This window comes from Sphaeramia orbicularis, chromosome 17 (assembly GCF_902148855.1).
Source record: "Sphaeramia orbicularis chromosome 17, fSphaOr1.1, whole genome shotgun sequence".
Lineage (NCBI taxonomy): Eukaryota > Metazoa > Chordata > Actinopteri > Kurtiformes > Apogonidae > Sphaeramia > Sphaeramia orbicularis.
The window spans coordinates 22,580,491-22,601,822 of NC_043973.1; the positions used below are offsets into that span (position 1 = coordinate 22,580,491).

Genomic DNA, 21,332 nt, shown 5'->3' on the forward strand with positions numbered 1-21,332 from the left:
TATTAGACTATATTCTGTAAACACCAGGTGTCCAGAGCACGAGTCATGGATGGGTTTTGATGATATATTTTGTAAGAATGTCCAGACATACCCACTCAGGATATGTCTACCTTCTTTGCTATCTGCTTGTTTTCCATCCAGTTTGGGACCAGAGAGTCCTGCTGCCCTTGGGGAGATCAGGCTATAGGGTAGGTGGAAGAAGAGTACAAACGCGGTCACTGAACCCATGCATCACCGTGTTTTGGATACCTAAGCCAATGGTGAACTTGATCAACGTCATTATGTTTGTACACTTGGACCAATGGTTGTAATATCCATGTTCTTTTATAAGATCTTAAACTTCCTGGTGTTAGTCAGTCAACTGCTGCATCTCGCTGTATGTACTTGACTCCTTGCAAGTAAAATCTTCTGATTCCAGAATCCAGTGACTCCATCTTTTGTCTCAGCCTGTATTACAGAATTTTCCTATCATAGACTATATTCTATTATAGATTCTATCAGATACAGTCAGAAATATAACCTCCCCCCACCTCATTTTTATACTTTTATTCACGTTTGTTTGCTCCAAGTTCAAACCGTCATATCTCCGGTTGTATTTGCTCTATCAACATCAAATAAAAAGTGAGAGAGTGTTTCAAGTCCACACTTTCAAATGCAATTATTCCCAGTGGTCTACATGACAGACTTCTGACACTATGACGTTTTGAAAATGTCATGTGATTGAGTCACGGGGGCCATGACTGTGGACCCCTAAGGGTTAGCATAACTAGATGACTTTGGCATTAACATCTATTCCACTTCCTTTTAGTGTCTTTTTCAACAGACTTGGTGTTTTCAGATAGTGTTTTGTCCAGTGTTGTCCAGTCTGATTACTGCCTAAAAACTAGAAATAATCTTCACAGGATAATTCCATGTTTTTCCTTCTTCTCATTGTAACTTGTAGACGTATCCAAGACACAAACTCACCATCGAATGCCTTGTACTGGCCAGTGAGTGAGGTCTGTAACGCCCGTCCGGCCTCTTTTAGCAGGCCCTCCATCTCCCTGCGGCTCAGTATGGCCAGGTTGTCCTCCATGTCACTGGTACAGCAGGTGTAACCCTGGGGACAGATGCGCAGGTGCTCTCCTAGAACAGGTATGGGTGGAGAAAAGATGTAGAGTTGGAAAAAGAGAGAGAGGGAAAGTGGGGAAGGGGTGAAGAAAAGCAAGAAATGAAGCATAGAGTTAGCACCCAAAATGAAACTGAGATAAGCAGTCGTGGAGATCCGCTGCATAAAATACTCAACAGTGACCATGGGCATATTTGACAGAATTAGTGTCAGTGGTTATTTTTACAGCCTTAAACCCCCTCTTTTGTGAGTAGAGCTGGACGGGCCGTTTCCCGCCTGATTACCTGGCAAGATGAGGGAACTTTGTGACAACTGGAGCAGTGGAGCAGGAGTACAGCATCAGCTCCCATACAATTTTAATGAGTACTCCTGACATGCATGCCTGCACATGCATTTGTAAACATGTGCACACATACACACAAAGAATCACAAAGTTTAGAAAACCAGAACAGAAAGTAACTGCAACCTCATGGACACATATACACACAAATACTCACACAGTATATATATATATATATATATATATATATATATATATATAGACAGTATGTATAAAAAATATGTAAAAATAAGGGACGTTAAAGTTGGGTAAAACTCCACTCAAGCAGACAAATTATGTAAGATGCAAAGTGCGTCATCCATATCGATGCGCGTAGAAAACAAAAAATAAAATAAAATAAAGATAGAAAATAAAAAAATCCGATGGGTGACTAAGAGAGGTGAAGAGAGCTGAAAATGTATAATTCATAACATTGTTTTTTCTATGGGAGAATCAAGAATATAAGCATCATGTTATTCCGGACATACTTCATACTCCTACACAAGAACACACATGAACAAATACATAAAATAAATTTACACCACATGCAAACAATGTTATAAACAATTATAATATCACATGCACAGCAGAATATGATAAAGTAAACTAAGGCAGCAGTTTTCTATGAGGTGTCCTTGACCATTTATTATCCAATATAATATAATAAGATGAATAATATTTGAGAGGGTTTATTTTGCAGGTTTTATATTTCAGAAGAAAAAAAAAGTAGGATTATTTGATATTTTGTAAATGGAGAAGATACAAAAGTACATACTGTGTCATTTGTGTAAAAACTGTGAATAAGGCACAGTAGCACATCAAATTCTAATATTAAGTGTGTATATATATCTGTCTGACCTTTACAGCTTAGCACCTAGTGCATTTTAATATTGTTTTGATATGGTTTATTAAAACACCTGATCACATCGCTGACTTTAACACAACATATAAAAACACACAGGCACAGGAGTAATTATTTAACATCCCTTCGGCTGTTATTATCATGCATCTGCAGAGCTTCAGCTCAGGGTAAGTCTATAGGCACCACGCTGTTATCAATAAGATTGATCCTGTCGTCCTTTATTTCAGGAGACATTTCACCTTTATTTACTGTAGTCATAGCCTGAGTTAATCACTGTCCCCGCTCTGCGATGTAAGCTCTCTTCTACAGTCAATGTGTGTAGACAAGTATGCATGCATTTCACTGATTATGTGTCAAACAAGTTTCTTTAACTGTCCTTTAAGTGTCTGAACAGGCCAACTTTAAAGTGGTGTAATTAAAGGCAATTTTCCTCTTCGACACCAAAGTGGAGGACAAGCTGCCAGGACTGGAGAAGGTGACACTGTGCGTCTTTCAGCAGCCTCTCACTGGTCATGGTGGTATTCACACCCACACAGCAAGGGGGAGGACGCACTGAGTGTGTGTCAGTTGAAGGTAAAATATAGTGACAAAAGAAAGAAGAAGACTGAAAAGAAAAGGAAGCAGGGTATCATGGAAGTAGTGGAGCAGGAGAGAAAGATTGATGGGGGAATAGTAAGCAGCACTATCAGGGGTCAGCTGCAATCTGTCAGCCTCTGGAACAGCCATTTAAATGCCTGGGCTGGCTTTAGTGTTTGTGTTTATGTGCATGCAGGTATTATGGGCCTGTGGCCATGTCTTCCAGTGCAATCTGCTCACTGCCTGCCATTTGAAGGACATCTGTGCAAAAACAAGAAGGCACACTTATACACACCACACACTGACAGATGCACGTGGATAGTAGGAGGTGTGAAGCTTCCAGATGCAGCCAGCCAAGAACTATCTCATCATAGCATGCATTTTTGTCAAAACAAAAAAAAAAAAAAACTTAATGATTTTTAGTAAACACACAAAATCTGCAAAGTAGACACACATAGACATAGAAGTTAAAACACACACTCACTTTCCTGGATACACATCTGCTGTGCAGCGGTAAAGGTCACCTTTAACAAAGCTTTACATTTCCAGTTGGCTTGACTAATAGTCAGCTAATGTTACGAACAGAGCAGACTCTGCCATTTGACTCAGTAAACTGGAGAATGTGTATGTGCGTGCGTGAATGTGTGTATATCTGTTTGGGCGAAAGCAACAGTAAGAAACACCGGATCAAAGTGGAGAGGAAATGTATCCTTAACAACCAGACATGACTCCCCTGCTTTAACACTTATGCTCTTTCTTTTTCTCCCTCCCTCTATGTCTCTTCACACACACCGACATGCACACATACACACATACGCACACACACACACACACTGTGAGTCTCACAGCCAGAGGATACTAGAGTAATCAGTGGAGGAGGACAGCTCAATCTGGAAAAGGGCTGTGTTAGTAAGAGGCTCCAACTGAAGCATCTAAAGGGCCACAACAGAGTGCATGGTAATGCTAATGTTTGAGACGTCCAATTTTCTGTGTTTACAATACTAGACACATCCCATTTTCTCTTAGAGATAGCACAAGAAATATGTTTTCATTACATACCGCAAGACCCCTCCTTACATTAGAGATTTAGTCTCACATTAACCAATTTCCAGTCTGCTCCTGCCATTTCCTGTCTCTATTGTTCCCAAATTATTACAGCGGTCTGAATAAACTTCATGGAATGCATGATAAAGTTGAAAAATGTGGTCATAACAACACTATTACCACAGCTCATGTCCCACAACAAGATGGTGAATTACAGATTTTAAGCTGATAGCAATGTGCAGAAGTGAAACAAAGCCACACATCAGTGAAATACACTCTGCTGGATGATCTGTTCCAGGTGTAAAACGCCAGACTAAGTATTGTGTATTAATCAACCACCTTCTGTGAACCCAATCAGCACAGACGTAGGACGCCAATCATCTGGCCTCTCCTAAAATGTCAAGATTAACCGACCCACCCTACCTAAAATTAGAAAAACTCACAGTTTATTTAAACTGTAACAATCAACCATGAAACAGTAGCTTCTTCCCCTTTTCTTTTGACAAACAGGACAACTAAACTGCGAGCAATTCCCTAACCATTAGCTTATCACTGTTCACCAGGGAGGAAAGCTCCTATTAAATAGCAATCTGGAAGGGCAGAATAAGGTCGTGTGTGCTGTGATAAAGCAGAGGGAGAGTGGCATTCAAAGGCTTTTAGAGATGGTGGGAAACAGAGAAAAGAGAGACCAACAGGAAATTGAGAAGGACTCAAAGCCACCACGGCTCCATCATTTGTCTGGGAGTCTGTGCACAGCAAAAGTCAAAACCAGATCGTGTCCAGTCATGTCACTATCATTGTTGCAGGTTTGTGATCTCCTCGTCCAGTGTCATGATTTATGAACATCTACATGATAAGTTAATTAGATGTAGGAAGATACTTCATTTTAACTGAAAAATGCAGAAAGTAGTAATAAAATAAATGATGATAAAACTAGTTTGAGGTCTTCAGGGGTTAACAGTCCCATCATTTCAGTTGTTACACAAACTGAACAATCCAGACACTAGAAAACTACACTTTTCTACAAACTGCTGATATATATTATTTCAACAGAATTTGTGTGGTGCCTTTTGGCTTTGCCATAATAGGCAGGAGGTGGAGGGTGGTTGAAACAAACTCCTGAAACAAGTTCACATCTTTATCTCCTGTGGGTGTTCAGTGATCAGTGTTTCAGGTTGAGATGGTAAAAGTGTTTTGGTTAGGGTTAGGAAAAGACTCCTGGTTGGTATACAGGGTGGGGAAGCAAAATTTACAATATTTTGAGGCAGGGATTGAAAGACAGTGTATGACCAATTAGTTTATTGAAAGTCATGAGAATTTATTTGCCACAAGAAAATTGACATAATAGAAAATGTTTTTATTCTATGTGTCCTCCTTCTTTCTCAATAACTGCCTTCACACGTTTCCTGAAACTTGCGCAAGTGTTCCTCAAATATTCGGGTGACAGCTTCTCCCATTCTTCTTTAATAGTATCTTCCAGACTTTCTCGTAATAGTTTTGCTCATAGTCATTCTCTTCTTTCCATTATAAACAGTCTTTATGGACACTCCAACTATTTTTGAAATCTCCTTTGGTGTGACGAGTGCATTCAGCAAATCACACACTCTTTGACGTTTGCTTTCCTGATTACTCATATGGGCAAAAGTTTCTGAAAAGGTATGGATAATAGTGTTAGGTATGATTATGACATCAATATATGTTTGGTTTCAAAACAATTGACGTAGTGCCTGCTGAGAAAAAACAACTAAATGTTCATTGTAAATTTTGCTTCCCCACCCTGTAAATATTGCTAAAAACACTGAATGTTTTTTTAAAATCACATTTTTGCAGACATTTTTCTACATAAACCATGTCTTAGTAGTTTTCCCAAACGTACTCAAACTGTTCAAATCCTAACCATAAAAATTAATACTTGCATTATTAATTTTTATGGTAAAGATCAGAACTTCTGAGAGACATTGTCAAAGAATATGATGAGTGGTAATACAGACTTAAGAATACATATATTGATATGAAACTTTTTACCTCCGCCAAGAAACGACAGAGTTTATGTTTTCATCGGGGTTTGTTTGTCTGTTTGTTTGTTTGTCTGCCAGCAAGAGAGCTCAAAAAGTTATGGAAAGATTTGGATGAAATTTTCAGGAAATGTTGATACTGGCATAAGGAACAAATTATAAAATTTTGGTGGTTCTCCAACTTCCCCTGTCTTCCACCTGTACAACCTTAGAGTGAATTTTTGCAACTTAATCCTTTACATAGGTCTTTAATTTCGAAAATTTATAACACTATTCAGTCATACAATGGTTATTTAACCTCCAATACAAAAGAAACTCGGGAGCGTGAATTTGGTCTTGTTTTTGAGGAACATTGGTAGGAATCTGCATTGAAGGTCATTCATAAAACATCTATTTGTGCCCGTTTAACCTTGATACAGTTCAAAGTTGTATTTAGATGTCAGTATTCAAAGACAAGGCTGGCTCAAATTTTCCTAAATACAGTAGATATCTGTGACTGACCCTGCAATCTCACACACATGTTTTTTTCTTGTCCAACACCTGACAAATTTTTAGTTAATTTATTTCAACACCATGTCCAAGGTATTTTCAAAAACTATTGACATTTCACCACACATTGCTATTTTTGGTCTCCCGGATGAGTATACCCAATACTCTGAAAAAGAGTTAGAAGTAATAGCTTTTACCTCCCTGATTGCTAAACGCCACCTCCTCTTTAACTGGAAATCTACAATAGCCCCTTCCAGTACACAATGGATTAATGAGGTAATGTCTTTTTTAAAAGTAGAGAAAATTAGATATTCGAAGCGAGGAAACTTGAACAAATTCTATAATAAATGGCAAGCGTTTATGGATTTTTTTGAGACAATGTAATTCCCTTCCCCCTCCCCCCCCTTTTTTTTTTTTCCTCTTTCTTTATTACTTACTTATTTATTTATTTTCTTATGTTTATGTCACAAGTTTAATTATTTTATCCAGACAATGTCTTAGTATTCCTCTCATTACCTCCGCCAAGGAGGTTATGTTTTTGCCAGGGTTTGTTTGTTTGTCTGTCTGTTTGTTTGTTTGTCTGTCCGTTAGTGTGCAAAATAACTCAAAAAGTTATGGACAGATTTGGATGAAATTTTCAGGGTTTGTTGGAAATGGGATAAGGAAGAAATTATTAAATTTTGGTGGTGATCGGGGGTGGGGGGACCCACGGGGGGGGGGCTCAGACCAGAAAATTTCATCAAAATCTGTCCATAACTTTTTGAGTTATGTTGCACACTAACGGACAGACAAACAGACAGACAAACAAACCCTGGCAAAAACATAACCTCCTTGGCGTGGGGGGGGCCCACGGGGGGGGCCACTGATCAGCCTTGGTGGAGGTCTACGCTCTCCGAGTGCTTCTAGTTGTATTGTTTGTCAGGTTTCATTGTTATTTGTTACTAAAAACAATATGCAAATCTGAAAGTAATGGTGTTTACAAACCTGCTTAATGTTGACATCAGTGTGCCATGATGTTGGCATGTACCTTTTGTTTTCTTGTATGTAAATCAATAAAAATATGAAACAAAAAAAAAAAAAATTGGTGGTGATCGGGGGGTGGGGTGGGGGTGGATGGATTTTTTGTTTGTTTGTCTGTCTGTTAACAAGATAACTCAAAAAGTTATGGAAGGATTTGGATGAAATTTTCAGGAAATGTTGATACTGGCACACAGGGAACAAATGATTACATTTTGGTGGTGATCGGGGTGGGGGGGTGGGGGGCTGATCTGCCTTGGTGGAGGTATGCACTCTTTGACTGCTTTTCTAGTTTTTTACTTCCGCCAAGGAGGTTGTGTTTTTGCTGGCGTTGGTTTGTCTGTCTGTCTGTCTGTCAGTGTGCAAGATAACTTAAAAAGTTATAAACGGATTTGGATGAAAATTTCAGGAAATGTTGATACTGGCACAAGGAACAAATGATTAAATTTTGGTGGTGATCGGTGGGGATGGGGTGGGGTGGGGGGGGCACTGATCTGCCTTGGCGGAGGTCTGCGCTTTATTTCTTTTATTTGATTGCATTAATACCTTTGCTTCACGCATAGTTATTACACTGTATACACTAAGTGTCCATTGTGTGTGTGTGTGTCTGTGTGTGTGTGTGTGTGTGTGTACATGCACACATTCTGTGGGATTTGAGAGATTAGCAACCTAATCCCATCGCTGGTGAGAATGTGTGCATGTGTGTCCACAGCTCGATGGATTATTGCCAGTGCCAAGGAAAACACCCATAGAACACCAGGAATCACACACATGCACACACACCCTCATGCACACTTGAACATTGGATTAAGGTTAAACAGATGAAAACCAACAGGGCTATTTGGCTACATCTCTGATCCAACAACTGTACACACTGCACATACCGACCAGACAAATGCTCAAACGGCGTAGTCTCTGACAAACTGCAACCGCCGTGCAAGTATGTTTGTCTGCTAACTTTCACACACCCCAGAACGACACACAGGCGACCCAAGCTTTAACCTAGACCCTAGACACTCAACAGTGTGGTAATGTGAGCCAAGCAGAAAGTCACATAAATAGCTTCCATCGAGCCAGACGAGGTGGCGGCCACACAACACATTAATAACACATTACTACTGAGACCAGCTGATCTACCACAGTACCCTTTTCTATCCCACACTGACTGCTTGAACTGCTGGCTGAATAGACAACTAGACCTTTATTTATTTATAATTTCGAGATATCCCAAGAAATATCCATGACAGACTCTTCATGCCTCTTGATAATACTTTAAGACGCAAATCAATGACCTGGGAAAAGTTTGAGCAACTACTTGTTTTAACTACAGGAAAGAAAGAACATCTCAGTGGATAATGTGATAATCTAATGATGTGGGCAGGAGGGAGTTCAGTATAGATTACCCAGATGAATAACTCTGGGAGAGATTAGCTTTAACTCTGGTTCTCCTGAGTTAACAATTGGGTCAGAGAGAAATGAGGTTAATAGATGAAACAGGGCAAGATAACGCACAGATATCATATTCGATAACCGTTTGGGACCAACAACTGGTGGAAAAGGAAACACATTTAATGCATCAGTTTTATCGTTATAGACTTGCAACAACCGACATTTTCCTTTTTTATGTTTAATGTTTCTTTATTTGTATGATTATTTTTTTGTTTCTGTCAGCAGGATAATATCAAACCTTCTAAATCAATTTCATGAAACTTAGCGGAAGGGTATAGGGCACAGGTGTCAAACATGTAGCCCGGGGCCAAATCCGGCCGCCAAAGGGTTTCAGTCCGGCCCTTGGGATGAATTTGTGAGATGCAATAATTACACTAAGATATTAACAAGCAAGGATGTTAAAATTATTTTAGGTTAGTTCGTCTAAAATGGATCAGACCAGTAAAATACTACCAGAATTAGGGGTGTTAGAAAATATCGGTTCTGCAATATATCGGGATATTTCATTTCACAATACTGTATTGATATTATTCTTCAATCTGTGCATTTAAAAGGATGCATAAATCCACTATAATAACAAAACATAGAACATTATAGAAGTACGCATAAAATAAGATATTATTGTAGTTAATTGGTTATCACGATAAGAAGATATTTATTGATCACTGTGTTTGCAGTAAATATTTAAAGTGCATATAAGTATTATAGTTTATATTAAAAATGGTTGACTATGCAAATCTGATTGTGTATGAGGTGACTAAAAAAGTGTATATGAATGTTTTTTATGGATGTTTTGTGTCATTGTAAATATATACAGAGGAAAATGTGTGTTAACAAAGCAAAGGAAGCAGATCTAGTTTGATTATTAGTTTGTAAAAAGGGGGTGGGAGTCAATAAGTTATACTTCTTCCCACTCCTTTTCGAGCGCAACAAAATTGTATTTATTTATTTGTTTTGACCATGTTGTATGATTCTTTGTTATTTGATGATTCTATGTGCTCCAAATAAACTGCTACTACTACTACTACTACTCCTAAAAGTACTGTATTGATATTTTTAGGTATTTATTCAAATGTAGATATGGCGGAGGTGCCTTTTTTTTTTCTTTTCTTTTTTTTTTTTTTTTATTGTTTATATCTTATTTCTTATTATTTAACACTGTTTTATTAAATAATGGTTATTTGAAGCATCCTAAAAGCATTTTTTTTCTGTCTGAGAGGCAGATGTTAGTTCCTTTGTTGGGATTGTACAAAAATAATGATACGATGTTAGTTATGAACTAATAGAATGTGAACAAACAAACAAAAAATTGCCTTTTTAACAGTATCATGATACATTGTGATATATTGTATTGTGATCCTAGTATTGTGATTTGTATCGTATGGGAAGATTCTTGCCAATACACAGCCCTAATCATAATAACCTAGAAATAATGAAAACTGTAAATTTGTGTCTTTGTTTTAGTGTAAAAAAAAGTAAAATTACACAAAAATGTTTACATTTACAGACTTGCCCTTTTACAAAAAATGTGAATATCTGAAATGTCCTATGAGAAGTATGTGGAATGTTAATAATATTCTGCCTGTTATTTAATGTTTTGTGTATTTGTAGATCCACTGTGATCTCCAAGTTGTGATTCATGTGTATAAATGATAAACTAAGGTGTAACATGGTTAACATTGCACTTATTTTACTAAAGAATTTTCAGGTTGTTCATATTTGTTCATGTTATGTTCAAGTACAATTCGCAGATGTAAATATTTCTGTTATAGAATTTACTTTTTTCACTCAAAAGTTCTTATCCTATTATTCAGATTATTTTAGTGGTCCGGCCCACTTCATATCATATTAGGCTGAATGTGGCCCCTGAACTAAAATGAGTTTGACACCCCTGGTATAAGGCATAAACTACGGATGAACCCATTCATTTTTGGAGCCATAAAAAGGGGCCTTATGGGGTGTTGATACTCAAGTCATACCTCCGCCAAGGCTGTCCAAACCTGCAATTCAACAACACACCCTAACCCATAATGTTAGAAAACTATTCTAAGAGCCGCCTCTTTTTATGGATCTGCTCCAAAACATTTTAATGTTTCATCTCTGAAGTAATACTGCTATTAAATTAACCTTTAGAAGATGTAACATGCCTTATTACATGCATGTAAAAGATAAAAGCATCACCTCGGGGCAGTGAAAACTAAAAATGAATAAAATCATCACGGGTTATGTCCTTGTTTTTCCCTGATCGTTTATATCATCTCCCATGGAAACAGATGTGAACCAGATGCTGGAATATTTAAACTTTCAACACAGCCGTGATAGTGTCATTGTTTACAGATCAAATGGATTAGTGATAGAGATTTCTAATGTTACAAATGTTAACAAAATTTATGTAACTGCAAAACAACTGTTTCAGAGAGCATAGAGAGAGTGAACATGACTGGGCAAGCAAGTCAGATAAACTAAACACAACTTCAGTTTGGAGTTTTTATGAGGGCAGCAACTTAAGTGGAAAGAAACCCACGGAGGGAATGTTGAGTCCCCGCAGTCCCATCAGCGACATTTGCTTTGGGTCTAAAAGAATCTGCAGAATCCAATCTAGCTGCAGCGTTCTAATGGGAGCAATGATTTATAAGGAACATGATGGATTACAACAGGTTTTGTAATTAATTTGCTGTAGCCCTGAGAAACATGCTTGACTGCCCGCTCTGATAAGACAGGTACAGAATGACATGTGCACAAATTCACACAACCACATTGGCTTTTTGCTCTGCTCCTTCTTTCTCTGCCTTCTCCCTTCACACTGTCCTGCACAAACACAAAAATCCCACTGGTGAGTGAATAACCGAACAGTGGGTAACTGGTGCAGCTGCATTAAAAGATGGCAGTGGCCGGTCACATTCACTTAACCCTGCAAAACCTGAATCATCAAATCATTGACAGAAAATTCTAGTTCTTTGAAACTAGAGCCTTTATTGGTCCTTCTAAACAACCTTTTTTTTTTTTTTTTTTTTTTTTTTTCCCAAATATTGAATTTCCATATATGAGTTTCAATTTTGTATCATATTTGATACATCTGGTCTCAATGCTCAAATATTATTATTTTTGAACAAACAAAAATGTAATTTAACACAAACATGTCTTAACAAATTGATAATTCCTTTTCAAAACTGGCAAAGTTCTGCCTCCTTCCTCATTAATGACAATCTTGTAGTGTCACTGAAAGGGCCATGGAACATCATAGACTTCTAAGTCTGTCTCTCTTATGCAAAAAAAAAAAAAAAGGAGGGGGATGAGGTATAGAGTGTAAGTTTGTATCTGTATGTATTTGTAGATATGTATACATAATTTAATCGTGTGTGCACTGTTATTATGTATATATATGTGTTGATGTAAATTTTAGGTGTGAGTGTATATACAGATGCTTTATTATTATCATTATTTTTTCTTTGTTTCTTCTTTTTTTTCCTTCTTTCTCTTTTTTTTGTGAACATTGGTAATTGCGTATATGTATGTATGTATATATATATATATATGTGTGTGTGTGTATATGTATGTATATGTGGGTTTTTTTGTTTTTTTTTTTTCATGGTGTGGATGTATATATGGGTGGGGAAACATGTATATGGTTATCAAGTATAGAAGTGGTAAGTTTGTGTTCTGTATTACCTTGTAAAACTAAAAAAAAAAAAAAAAAAAAAAAATATATATATATATATATATATATATATATAGATATAGATATAGATATATATAGATATATATATATAGATATAGATATATATACTGAACAAAAATATAAACGCACCACTTTTGTTTTTGCTCCCATTTTTCATGAGCTGAACTCAAAGATCTAAAACTTTTTCTATGTACACAAAAGGCCTATTTCTCTCAAATATTGTTCATAAATTTGTCTAAATCTGTGTTAGTGAGCACTTCTCCTTTGTCCTTTGCTGAGATAATCCATCCACCTCACAGGTGTGGCATATCAAGATGCTGATTAGACAGCAGGATTATTGCACAGGTTTGACTTAGGCTGGCCACAATAAAAGGCCACTCCAAAATGTGCAGTTTTACTGTATTGGGTGGTCCAGGGGGGTCAGAAAACCAGTCAGTATTTGGTGTGACCACCATTTTCCTCGCACAGTCTTCTTCATGAATTCTCTGAAACAGCTTTGGAGATGGCTTATGGCAGAGAAATGAACATTCAATTCACAGGCAAAAGCTCTGGTGGAGATTCCTGAAGTCAGCATGCCAATTGCATATTCCCTCAAAACTTGTGACATCTGTGGTATTGTGCTGTGTGATAAAACTGCACATTTTGGAGTGGCCTTTTATTGTGGCCAGCCTAAGGCACACCTGTGCAAAAATCATGCTGTCTAATCAGCATCTTGATATGCCACACCTGTGAGGTGGATGGATTATCTCAGCAAAGAAGAAGTGTTCACTAACACAAATTTAGACAGATTTGTGAACAATATTTGAGAGAAATAAACCTTGTGTGTACACAGAAAAAGTTTTAGATCTTTGAGTTCAGCTCATGAAAAATGGGAGCAAAAACAAAAGTGGTGCGTTTATATTTTTGTTCAGTATATATATATATATATATATATATATATATATATATATATATATATATACACATATATATTGTCTGGATAAATAAAGGTTAAATAAATAAATAAAATAAAAAAATATTGCATGTATCTAATTGTATACATCAGGGTTTTCAAGAAAAAAATATCAGACTGATCATGTAGAGGGCTTCAAAACACATGTATCAAATATGATACGTTTGGCGTTATAGGGTTAACAGGTACAGTCACAGTACCGTCAAATAGGCTGATGTTGAGTTGTCACTGATGCTGAAGAAGGAGCAAACCAACACATGCTGGTGTGTTTTTTACTCCAGCCTCTATGAATTAATCTACAGGCCCTTATGAAATATAGGCTTTTTAATTTTCTAACCAAGTGAGTGCCTAGATTTTTGTCTTTTCCAATTGTTCATGAACTCTCCATGAGCACCTTTGGTTTGCTGAATACCCGCAGCTCCCTGTTTAAATTGTTTGTTTTTTTTCTCTTTTAGGTTGATATTGTGTTTGTACCTACCTGTATCTAAACCAGCCTGTCAACTTGCCCAACCACGTCCTGCCCTCTTCAACGTCACCACCATTCTTCATCCATCCTCACATGTCTTTTTTCACTTTGTCTATTGAGTGAGATTAAACTGAACTAACCTGGAATGCAGGTGAATGCGCTGGGAATTTACGCAGAACTACCAAGAATAACACATCCAACAATATACAGACAGCACAGACACACAGTGTCCTAGTTACACTCCAAAACCCACCCTTCTCAGACATGTCTTAACTTGAACTTGTCTGAGTGTTGACTTACTTAGTAAATCTCTGTATGTGTTCAAAATAAGGGAGAAAGGGAGTGGAAGAAGACAGTGAAAAAGTTATCTTGAAGAAAGTAATCCTGTTGACGTGTTTCCAAACCATATCTTCGACATACTGTATCGTAGGTAGCCTCAAAATAAAAGCAGTAACTATAGGCTACAGAGAACTGACCTCATTTCTGTGTCTGGAAGAATGTGTGTGTTGTTTTGGCCTGCGTATGTGGGTTTGTTTTCCGCTGATGATATAGCAAAGGTCTTTGACAGGAAGCATCAACAGTTGACACAGATGGTACATCCTGTCACTAGAAGCTGACTGACGTTTTTGCCGTGTATGAAACTGCACGCACTCAGGTATGGAAGGTTGGTGAAAAGTCTTTGAGATAAGACGGAAGGGGAAAAATAACAGGCGGTTTTTACAAGGAACGTGTAAGTCTGCCTGCTTTGACATTCTTGTAAGGCAGTTGAGTTAGAAAGGCAAATTGTTTGAACAGAAATGGAAGAAAAAGGATCTGAAGAGTGTATTTGTAGAGACTCCGTTGTTTTGTTTCATTATATTTTTATGGTGAAAATGAATTGAAATAGAAATTAATGTGGTCACATCAGAGCCACAGAGGGGAGTAAAAAGAAGGAAGCATGTGGCAAATAACTAAAAATGTGGAAAACTTTTTTTTGTTTTCATACCAGTTGCGGCTGCTCGTCTTTCAGACAGCGGAAGCTCGTTGTCGGCTTACATCAAAAAAAAAAAAAGTCAAGTTATTTAAACATAAATTCAGCCCTCTGTTCCTTTTTCAGAAAATGGTCAGTGACCTTATCGTACCAAGTAAAGAAGAAAACGTTGAAATTATGTTAAATTGAAACAAGGAAGTACAATGAGTGTGTTTTATTTACAGTGCAAGACATGAACAAGTAATTTCGTAGTGGATTCTCTCTTGATTTCACAGCAGAATGTGCGACGGTATTAAACTGAACTCTGTCAAGTGAAGGAGTAGATCTCAAAATAGCTGTCAATCAAACGGGATCCTCCAATCAGCACATGGAAGCCTGGCGTCCGGCCCAGCCGAGCTCCGCCCACAGCCCCATTCACCCCAGAGATGCCGAGTGTCTGGGGGGTGGAACAACATCGTAGCATTTATCCAATTACCGTTCAGTTTTGAGGCAATGAAAAAAACTGTTCAATGAAGTCCCATAGAAGTGCATGGACGCCAGGTGTATACGGGCAAATGCACTGAGCAGAGATCGAATGAGAAAACAGCGCAACGGAAATGTATGAGAAGTGAACAACATCGAGTCCGTTGATTTGTGATAAAGCTGATTCTGAATGAACTCGCCTGTGAAATGAATGTGTTCTAACACATTTGTAGTCAATGAAATGTCAACACAACCGTACATACAGTATTTGACCATTTAATTTTTGTAATTTTAGGGGAGGCTTCCCTTGCAGTCTATGAGAAATCGCCACTGTTTCATACGTTCACGAGCAAATGCCAAATCATTAATTGGGATTAAACAGGCGTCCAAAAGTAGAGCTCAGACAGAACACCAAGCACCTTTCTGCAGGCTGCGTACTGCATGTGTGAGCTCACGGTTTGACTTCTATCCACTTGCAAGTTTCCCTTTGTGGCAGGACTGTCTCCTGATGGTGAAAGAACAAACAAAGAAGCCGGTTCTCCTCTGCTTTGTGCAGCTCAGAGGTGGAGAGGCTGACAGATAGAAGCTGACCTGCTGTTGTCAGGGCCTGTCAAAGCAACAAGCACAAGAACACATTCAGCCAGGACTGAGTCAGAGACATAGCCACAGAGGGCGGTGGGTGATGCAGCTGAGAGGGCTTTACGCAGGAGAAAAATGGGAAGGTGAACACATAAAATAGCTGGGTTGATGAAAGAAAAGACAGAGCAAAGTGAATAAGTCTTCACACAGCAACCAGAGATGCACCAATGAAGATGGAACACAAACAAAAAGTTGAAAGAAAAGAAAGGAGAAAGAAAACTTAATAGTAGGGCTGTCAAAATTAGCACGTTGTATTGATCTTCCGTTTGTTTCCAAAAAAAAAATCACGTATGACGCAAATAACAAGACTGTAATCCATTCCAAAATTTATTAAAACAAAAAAGGCTCATTTACATCGTGTCAGATGGTAGAAAAAACTATGTAAATAACTCTAAGCATAATTGTTGAATTCACTTCTGTGGTTGCTTTTTGGTGCATTGTTTGTGTTTTGGCTACGTAAAAGGTAGCTTCCGGTTTGGACATCGTGGACTTTTATTTTGAAAGGTAACTTCCTGTTTTGATGTCGCAAGGACAAAACAACGTTTTTTGTGTTCGCTGCCCCTCTGAAGAGGCACAAGCTTTTACGGTTGATTTAAGAATTTAATGCTATTAAATCAAGAAAAATCCCCAGTAAAGCGTCATTCTTCATTCGGGGGGGTATGCTACAAGCTATATACTCATAAGCTCTGTAAACTCACTTTTTTCTCACTGCAGAGAGGTCAGAAGACAGACATACACAGTGATGGTGCATTAAATAGCAACAAAGAAAATCAGAAATTTGCAACTTCACACAAATAAACTTATAAACATTAATTCCTATTAATCATCATGTTTTGGCTCTTACACACGTTAATGCAGATTAATCCATCATCACGATTAATCCGATGAAAAATTTAAAGCAATTAACCCATCTGTAGCACACAATGACTGTGAACGTCTCTGCAAACGCATTTCGGGTAGTTTGTCCAAGTAGAGTTACGGTCGCGCATGAACACATGGGCAGTTGATCTGGTAGTGACAGGCAGCAGAACCAACCAATAAAGACAGAAGACGCTAAACAGCACGTTGGCCCTCTGGATGGAAATATGAGGACAAAAAACCCAAGACAGAACAGTTGTTTCAAGTTGTTTTGTTGAAACTGTTGAAGGTGTTTAATAAACACATTAAGTGCATATATATTCCCTTCTTTCTTGAGTATGTTTGCCCATGTATAATGAAACACGATTAATATAGATTAAAAATGAATGATATTTAATCGTGATTAATCAAAATTAATCCATAGAAACCCTGTAATTAATCTGATTTGACAGCACTACTTAATAGTAAAAGTACTTAGATTTCTTGCATTTCCATTGGCTGCCAGTGCCATTTGATGATTCCAGCTTTTACTCCAAACAGCAAATGACCAGTTTATTCTTTCACTGGATGGAACAGAAACCCATTTTTAAAATGACGCATATGATGGAAGTCTATACTGTAACTCAGCTATTTAATCTGGTCTTTTTCCTAGGCAGCCAGGGCACAAAAGGCTTCAGAGAAAGTCATCAATCATCAACTTTAAGCCCACAAGCACACACCCCGTGCCACTCCCCTTCAACGATTTTCAAAGGCAAACAGAAAGGTTGTCAAATCCTCAATCAGATCACTTTAATCCTTAATAATAAGTAATAACTACTGGGTGATTTGATTATAGATCAATGCTTGGAAGAAATATGACGTTCACTGCCTCAGTCATCACATCAAAGCACAGACAAGCTTCAGTCTCAGTCCTCTCCTTGGTTCACTCATCCCCCCCCCTTACACCCCATCCTTCCTTTCCTTCCTTTGCCTCTGGCTGGGAATCTGGCCAGGGAATCTGGGCTTCCAAAGAGCAGATCCACACTTGCCCAGATCCTCAAACACTGGCATGTTTTATTTATGACCGAGACTAGACAACAATCTTTACCTCGGGGAATATATCTTATCTCTATTATTTGATGTCATTTGTCTACTTAATATAAATCAAGATAAGTAGTATCATCAGCTGTCATTTAGTGGCATAATGCACTTGATGGGAATTCAATTGCGCTATTTATTTTCAAGTGCGTCTGTTTTGAGTGTACATGTGCTTCTGTGCAGACTCCCCATGCTTATGGATTTCAACCAAGTAGTCAGAGTTTAATTTTAAATGACAGAGCTGTGTGTGTTCCTGTTAACTGACAATCAGATGCATTATGGCGATGGCTGAGGGCTTCGGCGATTGTTCTCAAATGATCACTGAGCCTCATAACCAGTGAGTCATATCAAACGCCTGATCTGAAAGAAGGTCTGACATGGGAACTAACGCTGTACAAGGAAAGCCCTGTTTTGGCGATGCTGTGTGTGCATGGTGTGCGTGCCAATCTGTCTATTTTGAAGTCAGGTCAGGACAAGCTAACACTTCAGGCCCCTCTTAGTCACTGTGAGTCAGTCAAAAGTCTTGACAACAGACAGACAGACAGACACGGTTAACTTACAGCCAGGCAGAGTGAGTAAAGGACGAACAGGAACATGAAAGTCACATGGCAAAGACGCAGCAAGACATGAAGATCAGATAGATTTGAATAGACTGACAGGTTGGTAGGTTGACATCCCAACAAAGAAACAACTAGAGAGGCAGTGTTGGGAGTGATGCGTTACAAAAGTAATGCATTACAGTAACAGATTACTTTTTGCTGTAACACAGTAGTGTAAGGCATTATTAATCAATTTTCAGTAATATTTTACTTAGTACATGTTCAATAGCGCTTGTGTTACAACACACTTTAATTGCGCAAATAAAATAAAAAAAATTCAAATGGAATTCAAATGGGGTCATCTGAAATTTTTAGTAATTGATAAAAATAAAAACTTACTAATAAAAATATATGGTGAGTTGAGAGAGACAATCACAATCCATAAAAGACATGACAAACTCTGAAGCTGAAACTGAAGCACTGTGGTACTGTTTATCTGTCAAATGTTTATTGTGGTCGGTTTCAGATGCTGCAGCTCTTTCATAATTCATAGTTTGAGTTATTGTTTGTTCAGTATTAATTGTCAGCCTTGGAAATCCAAGCTGGACTGACTGTACATATCCTGACCAAGGAAAATAAAATTCTCACTTTGCGCAGTAATCTACACCTGGCTTTTCTGCCTCCATCCATAATAATATACATTCATTTTCTGATTCATTTTTTGAATTAATTTTCTGAAATTTCTGTGTATTATTCATTCAGAAAATGAATAATACACATTATATAGGCTAAATGTTGTCTAAAATTAATGGTTGGCAACATAGTATAGCAAACGATTACATGATCAAAAACAAATTAATTAAAAGTCTCTGTTTTGAATGTCTGGGGTCGCCAGAAATTTGTGATGTTAAAATGGAGTCACGAGCCAAAAAAAGGTTGGGAACCACTGTTTTAAAGAATCAAAAATGCTGCTGGAAAGTTCTATTTCCTGTTGGTGTTCAGCTGATGGGTGAAGATGGCAGAAGACAGTACATTGGCCACATGGACGTATGCTACTTTCAAGAAGCTAGTTAACATTAGCATGATCTGTGATCAGCAATGACAAGGTAAGCTAACATTTCTATGACTAGTTAGAATTCTTTATCAGTTGTAGATTTATCTACCAACATCCTTGGTGCCACGCCCCCTGTTTGAACTTGTAAAATGTTGGAAAAAATGCAAACATTCCTGGTGGGATTCAAACATTGTAGACCACATCATTAATTACTGAGCTATCCCTCCACATGTATTTCGAGGGGGGGGTTTCAACTGCACATTTACCATTTATGATGACAATCTGTATTTAACTCAAAAGTAATAGAGTCATGTAATGCATTACAATTCTGAAACAGTAATATTGTAAGGTAAGGAATTACTTTTAAATAACAGTAGCAAGTAATATGTAATGCATTACAGTTCAGAAGTAACTTGCACAACGCTGTAGAGAGGTGAATAGACTGTATAAGACTTTATAAGACTGTATAATAAGACTTGATGACCAACACAAATGAAATGTGTTGAGACAAAGATGAAGATGCTAACAGAGTCTGTGGTCTGCGCTCCCCCCTCCCCTCGCCTACAAAAAGCCTGTTCTCTCAGCAAACCGCAATGACACTCCATGAAACAGCACAGAGCACCATTCGCCACAGTAGCTCATTTCAGAATCCAGGCCACCAAATCATTGTTCTATGTAGGCCACCATCTCTGATGTCACACAGGCAAGGAAGCGTGGGTCTTGACCATTTAAAGATAATGACTCGAGAACCACAACCCCCAGCTGTGTCTCCACTTGTTGGGGAAAAAACAGGCAATTTTTAGGAAGCTGAGTCACCTGACCTTTAGGAAGTTTGTGGTGTACAAGAAATTATGAGGTAAAGTATTTAGTTTAGCTGGTGACGGTGACTTTGAGCCATGTTTAGATTTAGATCTAAAGGTTGATGTAAAAAGCCTGGCAGCGGTCCATCCAGACATATGTTTAAGTTGTTATGTTATGCCAGTAGCTTTCCAACATTTGATTTATGATATGCATTTAGTGGGGCATAACATTTGGATGCCACTTATTGCTCACCGAATGGCTCTGAGGAAGATTTTGTTATAAATCTTGTTGTAGATGAGTGCTTTATATGTGAGTGAGTGGTGCATACAGTAGTTTTAACATATAAAGACAAGATTGGTAATGTGCTGCAGGTATAAAAATGAACATGAAAAATGCTCAAACTAAGATATCATGGTGTGTTAATTATGGAAACACAGACCCTGTAATGACTGAATCATGTATTCTCGGCTGTGTGTTGTCATTGCACACAGCTGTGCATATTTACTGGCAACTATAAATGACCCTCTGTCATCGCTGTGAGAAAAAAAGCAGACAGTGTTGTTCATTTTAGTCCATTTCCAGGTTACATTAAGCTATTTTCAACAATGGAACATTTAACCGTAATGTCTTCAGATTAGAGATGCACCAGACATCATTACCAGCATATAAAACATCTTTCCAGTAATGGTAGTGGCAGATATTTATTTTTTTCATAATTGTTGAATCTGTTTTCAATGTACCAGCGACCCTCATGAGAACTAAGCAATTCAGAAAATGAATGGATGGATAGATGATTTCAATGTGAGGAAGGGCTGAAAGACTTTAAAAAGTTTAGGGGGCATTTTCACACAGCGTACTCGAGTCTGTACCGTACTTGGGTACTGTAGCGTGGCTCAACTTTGTAAAGTTAATAATGTGGCTAGTCGAAAAAAGAAAAAAAATAAATAAATAAATAA

The 21,332-nt window shown here is 37.9% G+C and overlaps 1 protein-coding gene across 2 annotated transcripts in view; it reads right to left on the bottom strand.

The window, feature by feature from the left end:
• The window catches only part of gpc1b (glypican 1b), a 127,160-nt gene that overhangs the window by 59,855 nt on the left and 45,973 nt on the right, over positions 1 to 21,332 (bottom strand). For both annotated transcript variants that reach the window (XM_030161331.1, XM_030161332.1), the window contains exon 3: positions 967 to 1,125. In XM_030161331.1, the coding sequence (XP_030017191.1) occupies positions 967 to 1,125 (159 nt within the window). The remainder of the gene's footprint in view (positions 1 to 966; positions 1,126 to 21,332) is intronic.